The 20,210-nt window shown below is 35.6% G+C and overlaps 2 protein-coding genes across 2 annotated transcripts in view; both read right to left on the reverse strand.

Annotated features, from left to right (window-relative positions):
* LOC120430033 (bifunctional heparan sulfate N-deacetylase/N-sulfotransferase) overlaps window positions 1-20,210 on the reverse strand; it is a 377,310-nt gene that overhangs the window by 31,844 nt on the left and 325,256 nt on the right. Inside the window, exon 5 of the mRNA XM_039595131.2 lies at window positions 12,731-12,934. Coding sequence (XP_039451065.1) covers window positions 12,731-12,934 — 204 coding nt within the window. The remainder of the gene's footprint in view (window positions 1-12,730; window positions 12,935-20,210) is intronic.
* Window positions 1-20,210, reverse strand: part of LOC120430066 (leucine-rich repeat-containing protein 15-like) — a 44,715-nt gene that overhangs the window by 4,268 nt on the left and 20,237 nt on the right. The gene's annotated exons all lie outside the window — the stretch shown is intronic.

The raw sequence follows: 20,210 nt of genomic DNA on the forward strand, positions 1-20,210 counted from the left end.
TACATTCTTTAGGTTGAATTTGAAAAAGGAGGGAAAAGTGTAAACAGTATAAAATCTTTATTGCTAAATTTCAAAGACTGGCAAAACTTACATTACTTTGTTAGGTTGAATTTAAAATAAAAGAAGGAATAATTGAATACAAACAATTAGCTGCAAAATATTTCAAAAGAAGACAAATCTCAATATTATATATTTATGAAAAAAATGCATTTTATATTTATGAAAAATTGCATTTTCAAGCTTTATTAACAAAAAAAAAAGGAAAAAAAATACATCTATTGGGAGAAAATGACAAAAATACTAGATTTCTTGAAAACAAAAATCATTTTTAAAGTAAAGTTATCTGCTTAGAAAAATGGAAAAAAATAGCTAGCAAAAATTATGCCAAACGTCCTTGATGGGTTTTGAACGAATTATGCCAAACGTCCATTATGCCAAATGTCCATTATGCCAAACGTCCCTGATGTCTTGGACCAATTATGCCAAACGTCCATTATGCCAAACGTCCATCTTGAAAACCCGTTATGCCAAATGTCCATTATGCCAAATGGGGTACACCCCTTTTACACGCAGCTAGATTACTACTTTTTAGCTGTGTACCTACTAGCCACCGATGGTGATCATAAAAAAGCCAATCCCATCGCCCATTTATCCGGCAAAAATCTAATTTGGTCCAGTAGTAGTGGGGACCGCACTCCATGTGGGTGCGATATGGATGCCACTAATTTGAGCGCAAACATATCCATATCGGGGAAGAGTTCCATTCCCCCCCCATACAGCGAGGACTTTGTGCGCACTAATGGTCAGATCGATAGAAACCGATTGTGCTGCTCTTGAGTGAATGTAAATAAATTCAGAAAGAAGCACTTTACATAACCTTAATAAATTCGATGCAGTTGCAATCAGTATCATCCAGGGATAAACGATTGATTGGATATTGGAGTGGAAGCTTTTCAAACGGGATAGGCTGCATTTAAATGCAGAATTATACGGAATTGTGGTAGAAAGGTTATGGTAACCCATCGTCCATCTCAGGATTTTGTGGAAGGAAAGATTTTATCTAATGCATCATTCATCGGATTCGATTAAGTTGGTTGTCAGACTACAGCTGTAACGATCTGGGCTTTGAATATATTACAGAAGATATCAATTAGACTGCAGTCATGTGGTAAAATTCCAAGCCATGGTTGGAACAATAAACATTCAGCTCCCATTTTACAATGTTTGCATCGTGAAGTACTTGAGTTGTTTTTTGCTTGCACTCAAAAAAAATTATACTGCAAATGTGTGTCATTATAGATTATTCTATGCAAATTTGAAATCAAATCTGGAACTCTAAAAAAATTCCACAGATCCACCGAAACGAACAAGTTTTCCGCTCCATTACCGACTCTCTTCGGTATTCATTATTGGAACACTTTTCCACTCACACAACAGATAGAGCGAGTCGGCAAATACCCTGCCCCAAAAGGTAAGCAGCATCTATTCAGCATTCAGTGCGGAGGAGAGCATTACTCGCTTGAGAAACCCTGCAAAGAAGCATTACTGAGCGAACGAAACTCATCTTTGTACGACTCGGCAACAACAACAACAACATAAAAGACGAGGTCCTGGAAAGCTTGTGTACCAAACATTCTTTTCGAGTACATCCTTGTTGGGAATGGTTTCGTGTGTGTGTGTATTTGTGGGAAGGTACAGGACCTTTGGTCTCCTCCGTTTCGTCGAGCAAGGCGATGCTTGTTTTTCAATTGGAACAGCGTGTGCCGGTTGGTTGCATTTGGAAAAAAACTAGTTTCTGAACGTTTGCTCTTCAATAAGAAGAATAGTGTGATCAGAATAAATATTATTTGAAATTATTATTTGTGTATTTTTGTGAAAATATTATAGTTGAAATTCGTAACACAGATATTTTTTTTAAATTCAGTGAGTGATGTACCATGACACTACTACGTGTTCACATATGTATCTCTATTGTTTTCCAGCTTACTCAGCATCTGTATGAAGACATGAATGCATTTCTGGGAGGTGTACAAAGAGCAACATTCCGTCGTCCTTTTTGTGCCATCTGAACAAGCTCTAAGAATATTTTGCTTTCTACTGGAGCAAGTGCTAAACAATTTGACTCCATACATGAGGAAGCACCATCTTCACCATCATCACCTTGGCACCCTTCAATGACCATCGAACCTGAAAGCTCAGGATTACTTCATTCTCAAAAGAACCGGCACAGGTGAAAGGACGATGATGAGTACACGATTCTGCACACCCAGCTACTGGAAGTGTGGTTAACTGTGCGGAGGACCACTTGAAGCAGTGGGAAAGTAGGGTTTATTTACACCTGAGAACGCAGCCTGTCGTTCCGTTCTGTGCCACACGCGTTGTCCCATACGTATTGGGTGCTCGACTGTGTGCTTCCGTACAAACAGATTTCGTCCCCTTCTCAGGAGACCTTGCGAATTCTGTGGGTACACCAATTCAAGGACGGATACACGGAAAAGATTTGGTTTAAATTCTTGAATAGTCATCTGAAAAAATGGACGCCATATTAAGCGGGATTTCTCTCACAGAGAGTACTCATGGGAGCACTTTTGTTGAATACGCTGATATAAAAATAATATTAATAATAACTTCTATTTTTTAAATTATGGTAATTTTTTATTCCAGTAAATATTTTCAGGCGAGAATGGATTTGTTTTCCGTGTACCAGGTTGGTTGGTTACGAATAAACGGATCCTGCAAGTACACGTGTACCATGTTTGCTTGCCGGGAGATCCCGGTGTTGAGGGAAAGGCGACATTGGAGCAGGTCTGGAACATGTGTTTACAACTCAACCACCAGCGTACCACCACCACCACCTAAACCATCGCTTCGTTTGAAGCGGTAATATGGAGGGTTTATGTGGTTTTCGGGATGAAAACAGGGAATATTATTTAACAAGGTAAATATTTGCATCAGGTTGGAAAAGCAGCCCAAAGTTTGGATGAGAAAAAAATGTGGATTAAAATGAAAATCAAAAAGTCCTCAAAAATCGTCGAAGCAATTTTGTAAACAAGATTTCCCACTTGAAAGTGTCAGCGATTCACATCGACATCGACGGGCCGAAATGCTTCCCACTGAACTTTCCTCCCTCTTGGCGATCGGTGGTTGTACGGTGCCTTTCGGTTCGAGTGTATTTTGCGCATCTCATACTGGGTTCGGTCCACTTTTCCACGGTGGAGTTGCACACAAAAGAGAACAAAGTAGAGAGGATCTAATGATTTTTAAATTTCTGGAAAAATGTTAGCTCGCTACTGCCGTCATTAGGACTATCAGCAATAGACACAAGGAAAACTAAATACCCACTATTTTATTTGATTTTAGCATTACATGAAATTCCGAAAATTATTTTTTTTAGTTTCATAATTTCTTATTTTTTTGGGGGAGTAAAAAGTTAATTTTGCGCGGATGGATCATACTTCGGAGGGTTTGATACGGTATGTTCACGCATCCTTCCTTTCCTGTAGATTCTGTGAAATGTGATCCGTTCTCAGAATGCTCTCTGCGGTAAACACAACGTTGTAGGGCTGGCCACTTAAATTTGAGATTTTTTGTATGTATTGCAATTATTAATAATGACAAGAAAATTGCTTGGGCGTAATCCAATCACAAAACATTCCTGCATGCTTTCGTCGGACTGGTAGTTAGATAAGATTAGAATAGATAAGATTAGATTAGATCTTCTACGCAAATGGATCATGCATTTTTGAAAAAGTGTGAGTTTTGGAGCGAAAAAAAAAATACTCAAAATTATTGTTATTGCAATATTGGTATTAAATGATCGGGATTTTTCATACATTTCGATAGTAATAGTTTTTTTTGAAAAAAGGTACTAAAATTTTCACAAAACGTATTTAAAAAAAAATTAAAAATTTTAGTTTTTTACAGTATGGGTATTAGGGTGTTTCATCCGAACAAAAAAGTTCTCAGAATCAGGCAAACCGAGGTTCCCCTAGTAGAGGATACCCATAGGGACTCCCATGCCAAATACCAGCCCATTTGGTTGAGAATTGGCCTGTCCCCAGCGGTTCAAAGTTTACATGTAAATTACTATGGGATTTTTATGCTTTTCGTTCAATCGTTCCTACAGGTCTGGGGACAACATGGATTCACTCGGAATAAAGACAGGTGTGTAGGGGATGGTCCAAAGAACAAATTCCAGAAGGAATTAGGGTTGTCCATTCTGTCCCCAAGGTGCGCATTGGATCGACGTCCGGTGTCTCCAGAATCAACGAATCAATGCGTCGATCCAATGCGCACCTTGGGGACAGAATGGACAACCCTAATTCCTTCTGGAATTTGTTCTTTGGACCATCCCCTACACACCTGTCTTTATTCCGAGTGAATCCATGTTGTCCCCAGACCTGTAGGAACGATTGAACGAAAAGCATAAAAATCCCATAGTAATTTACATGTAAACTTTGAATTGCTGGGGACAGGCCAATTCTCAACCAAATGGGCTGGTATTTGGCATGAGAGTCCCTATGGATATCCTCTACTAGGGGAACCTCGGTTTGCCTGATTCTGAGAACTTTTTTGTTTGGATGAAACACCCTAATGGGTATCAAACGATCGGGATTTTTTCATACATTTCGAAAGTTATAACACAAATTTTTGAAAATGCTCAATTTTTTTGCAAAACTGAAAATATCATAACAACATTTTTTGAAAATACTAAAAAAAATCACAAAACAACGTGTTTTCGAAAAAATACTCAAAGTTTCAGTTTTTTCAATGTGGGTATCAAGTGATTTGGATTTTTTCATATATTTCGAATATAGCAGCATTTATTTTAAATACTCAAAATGTTCACAAAACTACGTATTTTCGAAAAAATGCTCAAAAATTCAATTTTCCTCAATATGGGTTTTAAATGATCAAGATATTTTTATAAATTTGGAAAGCTATAACATTTTTTAAATACTTATTTTTTAAACAAAATTATATTTGTTTTTTTTTCCTAAAACTTAAACCTAAAACTTAAAATTTCCAATTTTTTTACACATAAAATGTTTGAATAAAATCCGATCATTTGCTACCCAACTAAAATTTTGAGTGTTTTCATTTTCAGAAACACGTAGTTTTGTGAAAATTTGGAGTATCTTCAAAAAGGATATTATTACATTCGAATTGCAGTTTTTTTTCGAAAATACGTAGTTTTGTGAAAATTTTGAGTAATTCAAAAAAAAAAGTTATTACATTCCAAATGTATGAAAAAGTCTCGATCATTTGATATTCTTATTGCAAAAAAAACTGAAATTTTGAGTATTTTTTCGAAAATACGTAGTTTTGTGAAAATGTCGAGTATTTCCAAAAAATGTTGTTATTACATTCGAAATGTATGAAAAAATCCCAATCACTTGAAAACAATTTTGCAAAAAATTAAATTTTTATGTTTTTTTTTTTCAAAAATACGTAGTTTGTGAAAATTTTCAGATTTCTTTAAAAAAATGCAAGAAAAATGTATGACAAAAACACGTTTATTTTATACCCATATTGCAATAACATATATTTTGAGGTGTTTTGAGTAAAATTGCATTTTTTAAATACAGGAAAAATGCGTATTTTTGTAAAAAAAATCATGTGACAATAATTACAATGGATAGCTGCCATCTTCCCAATTCCAAAATACTATTTTATTTTTGCATGACTTTTCATTCGATTATAGCCAATGTCTCCCATATAGCCAAAATCCCATATGCCCTGTGCTTCAATTATGCACGTACGTTTATTTTTTCGAATTTGTTGATTGGACAATTGCAATTATGAGCATAGACAGTGAGAGACCTTAATTAGACAGTAACTAGACCTCAATGATAAAAAAATTATGCGAAATTTGAAAGTCATGCTCACCATTAAAAACTGCCCAATCAAATCTGGAGTTTTTTTTGAAAAGGTCCAATAAACCAAATTTTCAGTTTTTGCTTTTTGGGTGTTTTTTAATACCCTGACTCCAGGCGGTTTCAAAAACACCCAAAATGCAAAAACTGGAAATTTGGTTTATTGGACCTTTTTTTAAAAAAAAGTCCAGAAATGTTTTTAGTCCTTTCAATAAATTAAATTTAATTTTAAATATTCGAAATTGTTTTTATTGATAAGATATTCAACGTTCAACGTTTTAAGCTGTACAAAAATGTATTTAGCTCGTCTTACTTTTAGTTTATTTTTTAAATTTCGCAGTTTTTTTTAAATAAAAAAAGGCGTAACAAGTTTTATTTTATGTACCTTAAGCTCATAGTTTCCCAGTTTTTTGAAAAAAATTTGTGTTGCAGAGGAACTTCAAAGGAGCTTTTCCTTTGTAAAGGGTTCTCAAATCGCAAAAAAAATGGAACAACCCCGGATTTTTTCCCAAAGCTTTGGGAATCTTGAATGAAACAAGTGAAATCATCAAACCCAGAATTGTCAAAAGAGTAAATGGTGCTTCTTTCCAATGCCTATTGCAGTTTAAAAATTAGTTTAAAATTGTTTGTTTGCAATTTTTCAGATCATAGACCGTCTAGATACGGGGTTGAATCTTATATAGAAGGAAATAATGATTGATAACAAAACATTGCTACTTCATTTTCCATTTTCAGATAAGGCTATTTTTGAAAAAAATCATCGAAAAACGGGGAGCAAAATGAAAATTATTGCTGAAAATTCTAATAAAAAAAACAATGCAATCGATTGTCAACTACTAAGAATACCTTCAAAAATATTTTTTTGTCAAATCAAACAGAGCATTTTGAATCTTTCAATTTAACTTTCGATAAACCGATATATTCATGAGTTTTGATTTATTTGTTGTAAAGAAGTACCTATAATACAAATTTAATAACAAAGAAAGGTAAACAACCTTTTAAGTTAAAGGGAAATTATTCAAATTCCAATTAACTTTTTAAAAATGCAACAAATATTATCAAAAAAAAAAGAAATAGAAAAAGGCAGTTTTCAAAAGCTGTTTTAACAATAAGTCTTTCCTAACTCCTATTTCCTTAAAACAACCCTCAGGCAAGCTTTCCGTTGAAATTTCCACAAAAGTCCAGCTTTTCTCACTGGTCTGTCCGAGCAATGAGACAACCCCTTGGAACCGAATCGGAAGAGAAAGTTTTGTGTTCATTCAATGAGGATTCGGCACTGCAGCCAGGATCAGGAAATGAAGGAAGATTCCACAGAATCTAAAGCTGAGTTGAGGGTGGAAGCAAGAGTGTGGAGCCCCGGATAGCGGAGATAGTCTTTTCGTGGCGCAGATCTTCCTGTTGATTACACCGCTCGGGCATGGGTCCCTCTGTCCGGGTGGTCTCCGGGTTGCAGACAGTAGTGTGTGCGTGGAAAAAGTTGCAGTTTGAAAGTGTGCAACTTTTCGGTTTTTGTTTTCGCCTGGATCTAGAAATCAGAGAGGTGCTTGTGTTTTGTGAAGTTTACTCTCCCTCTTTCCGGTTGAACCGGAAAATGCAGCTCGAAAAACGAAAAGTCGAAAGTTTACGGTTTGCAGTGTTTTCAGTTTGAGTACTTAATCTGGTTTGTTCGTACCGACACAGTCAATGTTTGGATGGGTTAGTTTTTGAACTTTTCGCTTAGAGAAAAGTGCAACAGGGAAAGTTTTCCCCTTTGATTGGAAGTTTCTAGCTAATAAAACAGACCGAGATGGCTATCAATTAGGGAGATTAGAGTTGGAGCTTAGATAAAATCTTAATTGAAAAAGAGCTGCTAAGCAGACATTGCAGTTTTCACACATGTTTGTTGATGTTGATGATGTATAAAACTTATAGTTTCCTACTACAAAACACTGATGAAGTACGAACTAAGCATTAGATATTAAAAATGAACAACTCGTCTCTTTAGTATTTTCACAATTTTGAAAGATAATTGCAAATGTTTATGGATCCCACATTTTCCAGCAATTTCTGTTCATTAAATTTCCAGCTGTAATCCCTGAAATAAAATTGCTCTCATTTCATGTAAACTAGAAGGATTACTGCACTGCAGCTTGGCAACTTCAACTTTACTGCTCGTTCAGTGTGTCCTGCTGGGTGTCCTTTGGTACAAAGATCCAGCTTGAATAAAGTGGTGGTGGCTCCAGCAGAGGAAGGACGAAACCTCCCTCGGGGAAGAATGGTGAGAAAACAAAGCCCGTAACCAAATCCCATGTAACTTTGGGGTTCCAAAATCGCTTCAAATTAATAAAAGACATGCAGCTTCGAGGTTCGGTTCTGGTGTGCTTTTCTAACTGGAAGAAAGAGAGAAACCCAACTCTGTTTGCTCCTAATGGACCTGATTGCTTTCCCCGGCGGCATCCTGCTGGATGTGGTGACCGATTGTCCAACTGGTCCGAGAACTAGTAAACATCGACTCCTCCTCCCACCCCACAAAAGCTCAGTTTGGTATTTGCGTGGTTAAATTTCCTTCATCTCGTTGCATCCTTGTTGGTCCGGACTTTGCTGCGAAAAGTAAGCAAAGATCTGCTCTCCGGAGCCCACGCAAGAGGGCATCCAGGACACCAGACTACATGGACTACAGTTCGAAGTGCTGTGTTCTGTTTTTGTGCCCGGAGGGCATATCCAAGGAGGAGGACCAAAGCCGGTCCAGAAACACACAAAGACACAAGTGATAGTAATTTACTTCCTGGGCTCATGCAAATAACGATCGGATTAAATAACCATATTTTCTGATGCCCGGAACAAATGCATTCCGAAAAAGCGTCGTCGTTTAGCCATCCGGAGGGAGGGAGGGCCGGTTTTGCAGCTTTTGTGTTTTAAAATTCGATTCCGCTCGTACGATTGCCTGTGAATGCTCTGGTGATGGTGCACAGTGCTGCATGGTTGCAGGGCTCCGGGAAACACATACAGAGCATTGCAGTGATGGGTACCATTTTTCGAAACTGTAACAAGCTTTATGGCAGGGCGATGACAGGAGGAGAAAGTAGGGCACTGGCCACTGGTGGGGATGATGAAAAAGATGGGACTAAGAAAAATGGAACGTGATCTGAATAACATGTTCAGAAATCTAATATTTTTTTGATATGGCAATGGCTGGTGCCAAATCTGATATCAGATTTATGCTACAGTTTAAAAAAAACATGATTTTTGAAAATTTACAAAAATATGATCAAACAATGATTTAAAACATTCGTAAATTGCCCTACACTTTTTTTAAAGAAAAAACTTCGTATCAAAGTTTTAGGCATATTCAAATTGAAATTTGCGATTTTTTAAATTATTTTTTTTCAGTTGAAACATATTTCATGAAGGAAAAGCATAATGTATTTTTTTAACTTGGAAAATATCCCACAAGTCTCAATACACATTTGCGTGCTGTTCATTAAAAAAGTGCTATGAAAAACTTCAAAATCTGTTTCTCGAGAAGGGATTCTCTGATCGATTTGGAGTTGAAGTCAGCAAAGTTGTAGGTCATTTAAGGCTTAGTGAATTTTTACTCAAAACCACCAATCGAAAACACCAAATTTCACGGAAATTTCATGGAGCGTAAAAATGGCGAAAATAACCTTTAAAATCTTATGTTAAACAATCGGAAAGATTGTTGTACACTTCATTATATATTCAGCTCAAAAGCTAAGTGATTTTTCAAGCTGAAAACTTCCAGATAGTATTTAATCTTGAAAATCAGTCATTTTCTGGAATTTTATTGGGACTAAATCGTGAAATTTCCACGATATTTGATGATTTGGTGCACCTTGCCCCTTCAAGGGGCCATCAAATTATCAAATACTAAATTTTACGGGGCAGGAAATGGCTCGTTGTCATCATTAAAATATTATTGTAAAGCTCAAGTCATTCAATCTTCCATTTTCTTTTGCAACCCTGCCATCAACATAAAACGGCAGTAAAATTGATATTACACGGAGTTTTACTAGCACATTCAATACTATCATTAGTTTTCATTTTACAAACATCTGAGTTTTCACGAAAAAAATAATAGAATCACAATTGTGCATGGAAATTTTACTGACTTTCAATAGTAGTCAAAAAGAGGATTTTTTTAGCACGAGTCGTACATTTATCCAACGAGGTTCACCGAGTTGGATAAATACGAAGAGTGCTGAAAAAATCAAGTTTTGCAACGAGTTCCATACATTTTTTTTTTTGCAATTCCAAAAAAACCCACACTGAGTGAAATTTTAAGCCAAATTTTCATGTATTTTGTAAATAAATCGTTTAAATCAAAAAAATGTTGAATAGTGTTACTTTTCAAAACAAGTGACAGGAAAAGTAAGTAGTTTTACGACAGAATTGCAAAAAATAATTTTAAACGAGCCCAATCGTGCTTAAAGTGACGATAAAAGCAGCATTTTAAAGTATTTAGAAAAACATGTATCGGTACCTAAAATAAGAAAAACAACTGAAAAACCAATTTTACTTTTTTTAATTGAAGGCGAAAAGTATCCATTACATGCTGCTGGGAAAATAAAATTACAAAGTTTTGATGAAGATATATAAAAATCCCGGAATGCTACGGGTATTTCTGATCTGCGGTTCAAAAATTCAAAACTAGGAAACAGTTTAAAAGTGACAAATTAAATTCAAAACTCAAAAATAAGCGAAATCCTGACTCGATTATCCGAAGCCTCGATTATCCGAAGTTTATGTCATTTTCTTTTGTTTTTATGTATTTTCTTACTTTTAACAATGAATTCGATTTTTGCGACCCAATTTTAGTAATATTTGGATAGTGTATTGGCCATAAAGTTACAAAGTGCGTTTTTATTTTCAAAATCATCGACACCATAGTTAAGGTCGACAATCAAAAATAGTTCGATTATCTGAAGTTAAATTTTTCAAAGACCTTTGGATAACCATGTCTGGTTTGTAAAATGTTTATTGAATAAATGTTTTAAAGGCAAGTTTTTATTTTAAGCATGCATATTTGATATTTTTTAAACAGATTTAAGAAAATCCATGAATTTCACGGTAATTCACAAAAAATGTTGAATTTCACGAATTTCACACTATCCGCGAAATCGTGAATTTCACTAACCCTACACAGACAAAAATGAGGGTAATATTCATCAGGAAACAGATTTTGTGTAAAAAATGATTATTTTACCTTCATCAGTTTTTGATGAATATTAACCAGGTTTACATTTTTACATATCAGGTTCACATTTTTACACAGTCATATTACACAAAAAAGACCAAATTTTCAACCTTTCAAAATTCAACTTTTTTTTTCTGTGTGGTCATTATTTGCACTTCAGAAAAAATACACTAAAAAACCCACTTTAAACAAAACTTTTTATCACAAAAACTCGATATCCTCTTCGATTTTTTTATAGACATAATGAGCCAAATTTGATTTGATCCATTAATTAATTGTGTGAAAATTACAAACAAATTTTTTTTCTAATTTCGCTAAAATTTTATCAACCTTTTGAAAATTAAAAAAACTTTGGATAAAAACATCACTTTTTCGACTTCTTTTCGGCAGTAAAATAGTAGTTTATGCAACAAGTTGCAAAAAGAGGATTTTTTCAGCACGAGTCGTACATTTATCCAACGAGGTTCACCGAGTTGGATAAATACGAAGAGTGCTGAAAAAAACATGTTTTGCAAAGAGTTCCATACAACATTTTTTGCAATTCCGAAAAACACCGATTGAGTGAAATTTTAAGTCTAATTTTTATGTATTTTGTCAATAAATCGTTTAAATCAAAAAAATGTTGAAAAGTGTCACTTTTCGAAACAAGTGCTGAAAAGTAGAACTTTTCAGCATTTATTTTGAAAAGTGTTGCTATTCGATTCTGTTATTTTTGGTACAGAAAAGTAGGCTATTTCGTCGTTCAAGAATGACAGGAAAAGTAAGTAGTTTCACGACGGAATTGCAAAAAAATCTTTTCAAGATTGGCACTGTCAAATGAAATTTGTGTGGAAAGACGAACAAAATAAAATTATTTTTTTTTTTCGAAACTGTAACTTTCATTTTCCGAGAAATACTAAGCAAAATCTACAGATCATAAAATCCGTTCTAATGACACACAGAATTTTTAACAGCCTTTTTGTTTGGACGAGTAAATTATGCAAAGTGTCTTTTTTGGTCTTAAAAAAAGTTTTCACAAAATTTAATTAAAAAAAATAAATTCAATTTTCAATAAATTTTTTGGGAGAAATGCTCACTCTGGGAATTCAGTATAATTGATAAAAATAATAGAATAAAAATTAAGAATTCTGTTTATATGCCCGATTTATGGTTTCAAGAAATAAATAGAATTTTTGTAATAATATTTATTTTTTCATAATTATTCAAGAAAACTAACTAACTTACTAATTAAATAATCGCAATAATGTCCTGTTGCATTTTAGTGAATATTTAATGATGACATTTTTTTCAATTATATTCTGTCCATTTAATGATTAAACATAAAATAAAGCAAAACAAATCGTGTCCAATTTCCCTCCAAGCCAAGCCTTACATGGGAATCTTTCCCTCCCGGATGGCCAAATGTAGCCCTGATGGCATCGTTGTGTTTGCTCACGAAAGGACCATATGCGACTTTCCCCCCAATGGCAGGGGGAGCGAAAGAGCCCCCCCCCATACACACATATAGTCCGTAATCCCGTCCATAAACTAGCACCGTTTAACGGGCAAACAAGAATTGATGAAGATTGTCTAATTTTCGCCCCGAAACGATTTTGTTCGGTTTCGGGATTTTCGAATCTTGCTTGCATTTTGAAGGGAGGAGGGGGGGTTAGGTACTCACTTGATCCGGTTGTACACGAGCAGCTCGGCAATGTCCCGGCCCAGCCGGGAGTAGGTCGTCTCGACAAAGACCAGCACCTTGGGGTCGATCCGGAGCCGGGCCTCGGACCGGTGGTCGGGCGCCGGGGACGGTTCCACGGGTTTTCCGTTGCTCAGCATCCGGCAGTGGATGAGCGGGGCAGGTCGGGTATCACGGTGCATAAAACTGCAAGTAGAGAGAGAACAAAAAAAAAATGGGAGAAGGGGGACAAATTGTTAGCTTTTGGTTCGAGGCAAGATAAACTTTCCCAAAGTTGTCGTTTCTCGTAAGAGGATCAAGAGATATACGGGGATTCTGGAGCAGGAGCTGGAGAGCAAGAGCCAGGTCATGGAACGAGTTGCTCATCTTTGGCGTTGATGGCGAGGATTAAGTCACAGCGGATTACGAGCGCAAACCATCGCACGAAGGAGTTTGTCAGAGAACAGGGATTTGCTCGTTTCCAACTAATTAAATGCTTTCTGGCAACACTACCGTTGCTGCCGGTGAGAAGGGGAAAAGTTCGCCGGATAATCCACAACGTCGACAGAAAAGACCAACCGCAGACACGACGGATGTGCGAGACGCTGAGCTGTGCAAATGGGACTAATTTTGTGTACTTTGTGGACCACCACCACAATGCAATCCCGGTGACATCGGGATTTGGTAAAGTGGGCGGAGTGTGCCACAGGGGGGTCTTTTGCCCTCTCTCAAAACAATCAACGCGCGTTGAGCTGACGACGGTGGATTTTTGCGGCAGGTGCGACTGGGGTAATTAGCACTAATTTGAATGCTAGTTTCAATTTTTTTAAAAAAAGCATGAAGTTTTAGTCCACAGATTGAGCATTATCTGAATTTGATTTGTGTTGCAATTCTTAACAAGGAAATAAAATTGCAGTGCAACACAAAAATGCCAGCCCAGCTTCAAATGTGCAATCTCGTTCTGGAACACAAATTCAACCATTCCCACACTTATTCACCACATCACCATGTAAGATCTCTCCAGGAAGAGAAATATGCCAAGAATGGAAAGAACGCCGACATCAGGGGTACAAAACTTTCGGCAAAAGCAGTGCGAGACCGTGCAATAAATGCTCTTTATGCATTCCTCTCCCGGGCAACCGGAGGAAAAACGCTGGGCGGAACGACGCGCTGCATTTTCCAGTGGAAGCTTGCCTGCCAGCGAGAGATATTGTAAATGAAATACTAAACGGCTGCACGAAACTCGCCCGGAATGACATTCCGTGTGGGGGAAAAGTTTCCCGATGGTTGGGGAAACTGTGAACATCGAACAAAGTGAATCGCATGCAATTTTGTTCAGTTTTGAGCGAATAAGAATTTTTCGAGGGCTTGGGAAATGAAATAAATAATACAAGCACAAAATTTACATTCTATTGCACAGAGAAGGAGATTACTTGGAATCCCGGGGTGTATCTCCGAGGACTCGACAGGAAGCAGGTCCCAAGTCGGCAGACCACCTTTGGAGACACAGTAGTGACATACGTCTTCGTGCATTCGGAAGATTTGTGTCGTCCTTATGGCTCGTTGCACTGCTCGAATGCTAAGCTACGCCCTGGCCGGAGAGGCAATCTCGGATTTATTATTCATCCGGTTTCCTTATTTACGACGAGCAGTCCGGAGGAATGGTTACTTAGGACACCGCCTCGAAATTGGTCGTAAATTCGGTCGGCGCGCCTTGGAACAAGGGAACCGAGCTAGGCGCTTAAAGTTTTATCAAATATTGTCCAATATTCAGCAAGTGGTCCGAGTTCTAAATCATCCTCGTACGTTGACACCCCTCGGAGAAGGTTACGATACGTTTTTTTGTCCTTCCGTGTTCACGTGTTCCCTTCTTTCGAGGATGATAAAGGTGGCTAAATTTTACGACCCAGCGACACCTGTGCCTTCCCAATTTCAGATTGGATTATTATTTATGAACCAGGAAAGTGGTGGCTCTAGCGAGTACATGTAAAAAAGATACAAGAAGTATACAAAGAGTTCATAAGTAAAAACAGAACAGTTAAATTTTGAGAAAAAAATCACAAGAAAACAGGTATAAAATAGCAACGAAAAATCTAATTAGCTGAAAAATTGCCTTAAATAATTGCTTTCTTGAGACAATCAGAAAGTAAAAAATATCTATAAGGAGTTCTGTGTGTAAAATATCAATTAACCCTGTACTGCCCATTTTTTCGAAATCTTTTATTTTTGCCGTGTTCATTTTGAGCAACTCTTGTTCTACGAAAAACTTCACTTCTCTTGTTTTATATGTGAGTAATTCTCCGCCAACTCACACAGCAGTTGCCCCGACCCTCCTTCGATTTGCGTGAAACTTTGTCCTAAGGGGTAACTTTTGTCCCTGATCACGAATCCGAGGTCCGTTTTTTGATATCTCGTGACGGTGGGGCGGTACGACCCCATTCCAAGTTATGAACATGCGAAAAAAGAGGTGTTTTCAATAATTTGCAGCCTGAAACGGTGATGAGATAGAAATTTGGTGCCAAAAAGACTTTTATGTAAAATTAGACGGCCGATTTGATGGCGTACTCAGAATTCCGTATTTTTCATCAAGAAAAAAACACTAAAAAAGTTTGAAAAACTCTGCCATTTTCCGTTACTCGACTGTACAAATTTTTGGAACATGTCATTTTATGGGAAATTTAATGTACTTTTCAAATCTACATTGACCCAGAAAGGTCATTTTTTCATTTAGAACAAAAATTTTCATTTTAAAATTTCGTGTTTTTTCTAACTTTGCAGGGCTATTTTTTAGAGTGTAACAATGTTCTACAAAGTTGTAGAACAGGCAATTACAAAGATTTTGATTTTTGAACATAAGGGGTTTGCTTATAACAATCGCGAGTTATCGCGATTTTACGAAAAAAAGTTTACTTTTTACGATTTTCTTAGTTTTGTCGTCCGTGTCTGTCGCGGGTGACCATGAACGACCATGACCATGATTTTTAAATCAAGACTAACATTTTAAAAGGGCCAAACATTAAATATTACGCCCATTTAAAATGCTAGTCTTGATTTTAAAAAATTCAAAATATTTTTTTCGAAAAGATAGGAAAATTTCACGAATTTTTCATGTATTAACATTGATGATCGGACCATTATTTGCTGAGATATGGTCATTTGAAAATGGTGGGTTGTTTTGGTGAGATTTAGAAAACTTCAATTTTCGTGTTTCTTTTTCTTAAAGCGGTTCTATCTCAGCAACCCGAGGTCCAATCTTCAATGTCTCTTAGACAATTTTATAGCAAATTTTCTGAAATTTTCAAAAAAATATTTTTAGAAATGGTCACTCATGGTCACTATTTTTAAAAATTGAAAAACTGCAAATATTTCGCTAAAATCAAACTTTCGGTGACCATATCTTGAAAACGGAGCCCTTTATCAAAAAATCTGTACAGTACTTTTCGATTGCAAATTCAATTTTGCATTAAAAAATAATGTCAAACTTGTTTTTGCATGAAACTTCGTTTTTTTCCAAAAATCACTATTTTTTCAAAAATTCATAACTCGGTGGCAGATTTTTTTGACCATGTTTCTCTATTGCTCAAAAGTTGCGGATTTTTGTCCCCTAAAACATATAAAAAAATCTCGAAAATCAAAAAAAAAAAATACGTTTTTTGGAAAATTGAGCTTTAGTGAAAAAAAAGTTGATTAAAAAATCTGCAATTTTTTTTTCGTGTACCTATTTTTTTCTCAAAAGTCCTCAACAATACCTACAACTTTGCCGAAGACACCAAATTGATCAGAAAATTCACTCAAAAGTTACAGTTGTTTGAATATTTACATACCATTTTTGTATGGACAGCAGTCAAAATTGTATGGAGACTTGTATGGATGAACCAATCACACAAAATAGTTTATTTGGTCATAGGGAAGGCCCCCACAAAGTTTGAGCCAAATCAAAAAATACAAATAAAATCCATTTCGGGTTTTGGTAGAGAATTGCTCATAGACTTGTTTGAAATCGATGAAAATGCATATGGGACATTTATGCGATTAGGGGCAGTATATTATTTATAGGCAATTTTTTAAAACAATTGTTTATAAGGTTTTAAGTACTTTTATGTATTTATTTCCCAATAAAATATGTTGATGCAGCAATTCGTATTTTTTTCCATACTAAAAATCCATAACAGATTTTGTAAAAGCTCTGGTGTGGCGTTTACGTCGTTTTGGTGTTTATGTCGTTTTGGCGGTTATGTAGTAGTGGAATCAGCTAATTGCATTGCTAGCAACAATTCCTCTTACTGGAAATAATCAAAATTGTAAAAATTACGGCCGTACGAGCGATTGTTCCTCTTGCCCCATATGATCGTCTTGCCCCACCTTCCCTACACACTTATTTTTAATTAAATATAGGAAATGTTAGTTAAAAACTCAGGTAAAGTTGACCCCTTAAAAAATGAAATTTTTAGTGGCATTGGCAAAGTCACATAAAACAAATATAACATCCAACGTAGATTTTTCTAAAATTTTTATGAGTTCTTTTTTCCAATGCATTTTAAAGATCATAAATTGGTTCAAAAATTGATTTTTGGCGATTTTTTCAGAAAGAAGCCTGACCTTTAAGAATCGTGCTTGCAACGTTGCCTTGCTTGTTTATTTTATTTTATTTTGAAAAAAAAAAAACGAAAAATGGCACTTTATGCTTGGGAAAAATTTAAAACCTAAATTAAATGAGTATTAGGGTGATCCAAATCCGGGTAAACCCGGTGAAATCGAAAATTGATCTATCACTAGGCTAAATTCCAAATTTGAGCTCATTCTGACCTTGGGAACTCCTCCATGTAAGCTCTTGAAGTTTGTATGGGAAAAAACGTGAAAATGTATGGAGAAATGCAACTGATTCTTGGTATTTACCTGCAGAGGGTGCAAAAATCTCGGAAATCTTCCTTAAATTTGGGACCACTTTTCAAAGGTAGTATCCTGGAGGTACCCGGATTTGGACCACCCTAATGGGCATTACTAAAAAAAAATTCTAAAAGTTTTTTAGACGTAAATTCGCTTGAGAGAAGCAAAAACCAAAATGTTGGTCAAATATCGATAGTGCACCTTGATCTTTGAACAAAACTCTATCGTTAAATGTCAAAATTAGCATTTTAAAACCTATTTACGTATAAATCAATGAAGAGCTCAGAAAAACTTCTTATTATTTTTTCTTGTTTGATAAAACATCTCTCCTAACATCATGATCTATCATTTAAGAAGTGAGCACCTAGAATTCGTCGACCTGACCACAACACTACACGGGACTGGCTACTAACATCTATTCTTTGAAAATAGTTCATTCCGCTTTCTACAAAAGTTACAATCGAAAAATTTAGCTAAAATTACCCAAATTGTAAACCACACCCTCAAACTAAACACTCCCCAAATGTTGGTTGCATCATAAAGTCGGAAATGCTCCGCCAACCCCCAAATAAACACAACTTCCCCCCCAGAAACTTCGTACAAAAACGCACCGACAATGCAAAGGAAGTGCATTTGTTGGATTCAGCCACAAAAAAAGAAAAACGAAAAAGTTTCCCGGTTCTTTCAAATTTTCCATTCCAGCCAGTGCGATATAAAGTGACGGAGTGCAGAACGACAAAAAAGTGGCACATCAAGAAACGATTTTGGAAGACGCTTCTTCCCGTGAAGGACAAACCGGGAGGACTGCTTCAACGTGAAGGAGCCAACCAGAGACCACCATTGCCCCGAAAAGTGCATCTCGCACAATATCTCGCAAAAGGCATCATCAAAAGCTCGTCTTTTTCGCTGCCTCGCTGGGAGATGGATCTCGAACAACAACATCTTCAAGGGGGAAAAAAATCTGAAGAAATAAACGTTTCGTGAAATAAGAATGATTTTTTTTGCGTTGATCCTCAACCACCGTTTGAACGAAAAGCATCGCTCAAGCGTTCAGTCGAAACTAGAAAAATGAACAACTTTCTAAATGTTCACCCCCTTTCCATGGTTACGGCCAAGTCGAAGAGCTTTTGTTATTTCATTTTTCCCTGCTCCTCACTTTGCTTGTTTCGAGCTGCTCGTTTGCAAATTTCAATTTGCACCCATACCACCCCTTGGACTTGGGCATCACTTAACCTCTCTTTCAGCGTGAGCTGCAAGAGAGCTTTTTTATTCTTCCCAAAGGAGAAAAAAAAGAACTGCACTTTTTTGCCACTTTAAAGGTTCTCGAAAGAAAGTGGAAAAGGAATAAATTTTCCTAGCGTTTCCTCCCCCTTGAAGCACTATGCTCGCAAAAGAGACCGGAGGCGTCCAACCCCTTCTTCGCCGGCTCGGCTGCGCAGTATATATTAAATCCTTTCGAGCTTTCGAGCTTGCCAGAAATGGGCTTTTGATTTCTCGCTCGGAGCTGCTGCCGGTGGCGCTTGGAAATAAATTAAATTTGCGTTTCAGGAGATGATATTTGAATGTGCTTTTATTCTGCCGTTTTGGGCATGATTGAAATAGACATTCCTCGGGCTGTGGAAACTAGAAAGAAGTGGAAATTATACAAAAATGCATGATAAACAAAATATTAAAAGATTTGAGAGATCATCGAAATCATTGAGGTTCATCGCAAAAAAAAAACAAAAGCAAAATTCTTGAGATTTTTTTTAAAATCAAGATTTCGGGAGTTTTCGAAGCAGTCGATTTTTCCATTTTGTTGAAATAAATTTAAATAGATCTTTTGCTGTTAATAAGATCTAACAACTGTAATTCTAACAAACCAATCAAAATTTAAAACGTGCAAAAGAGTTTCAGAAGCACACTTTCATAGTATATATATTTTTTATTTAAGGCCGTTGCAATTTTTTTTAATGTTTAATGTTTAATGTTTAATGTTTAATGTTCAATGTTTAATGTTTAATGTTTAATGTTTAATGTTAAATGTTTAATGTTTAATGTTTAATGTTTAATGTTTAATGTTTAATGTTCAATGTTTAATGTTTAATGTTTAATGTTTAATGTTTAATGTTTAATGTTTAATGTTTAATGTTTAATGTTTAATGTTTAATGTTTAATGTTTAATGTTTAATGTTTAATGTTTAATGTTTAATGTTTAATGTTTAATGTTTAATGTTTAATGTTTAATGTTTAATGTTTAATGTTTAATGTTTAATGTTTAATGTTTAATGTTTAATGTTTAATGTTTAATGTTTAATGTTTAATGTTTAATGTTTAATGTTTAATGTTTAATGTTTAATGTTTAATGTTTAATGTTTAATGTTTAATGTTTAATGTTTAATGTTTAATGTTTAATGTTTAATGTTTAATGTTTAATGTTTAATGTTTAATGTTTAATGTTTAATGTTTAATGTTTAATGTTTAATGTTTAATGTTTAATGTTTAATGTTTAATGTTTAATGTTTAATGTTTAATGTTTAATGTTTAATGTTTAATGTTTAATGTTTAATGTTTAATGTTTAATGTTTAATGTTTAATGTTTAATGTTTAATGTTTA

This window comes from Culex pipiens, chromosome 3 (genome assembly GCF_016801865.2).
Source record: "Culex pipiens pallens isolate TS chromosome 3, TS_CPP_V2, whole genome shotgun sequence".
Lineage (NCBI taxonomy): Eukaryota > Metazoa > Arthropoda > Insecta > Diptera > Culicidae > Culex > Culex pipiens.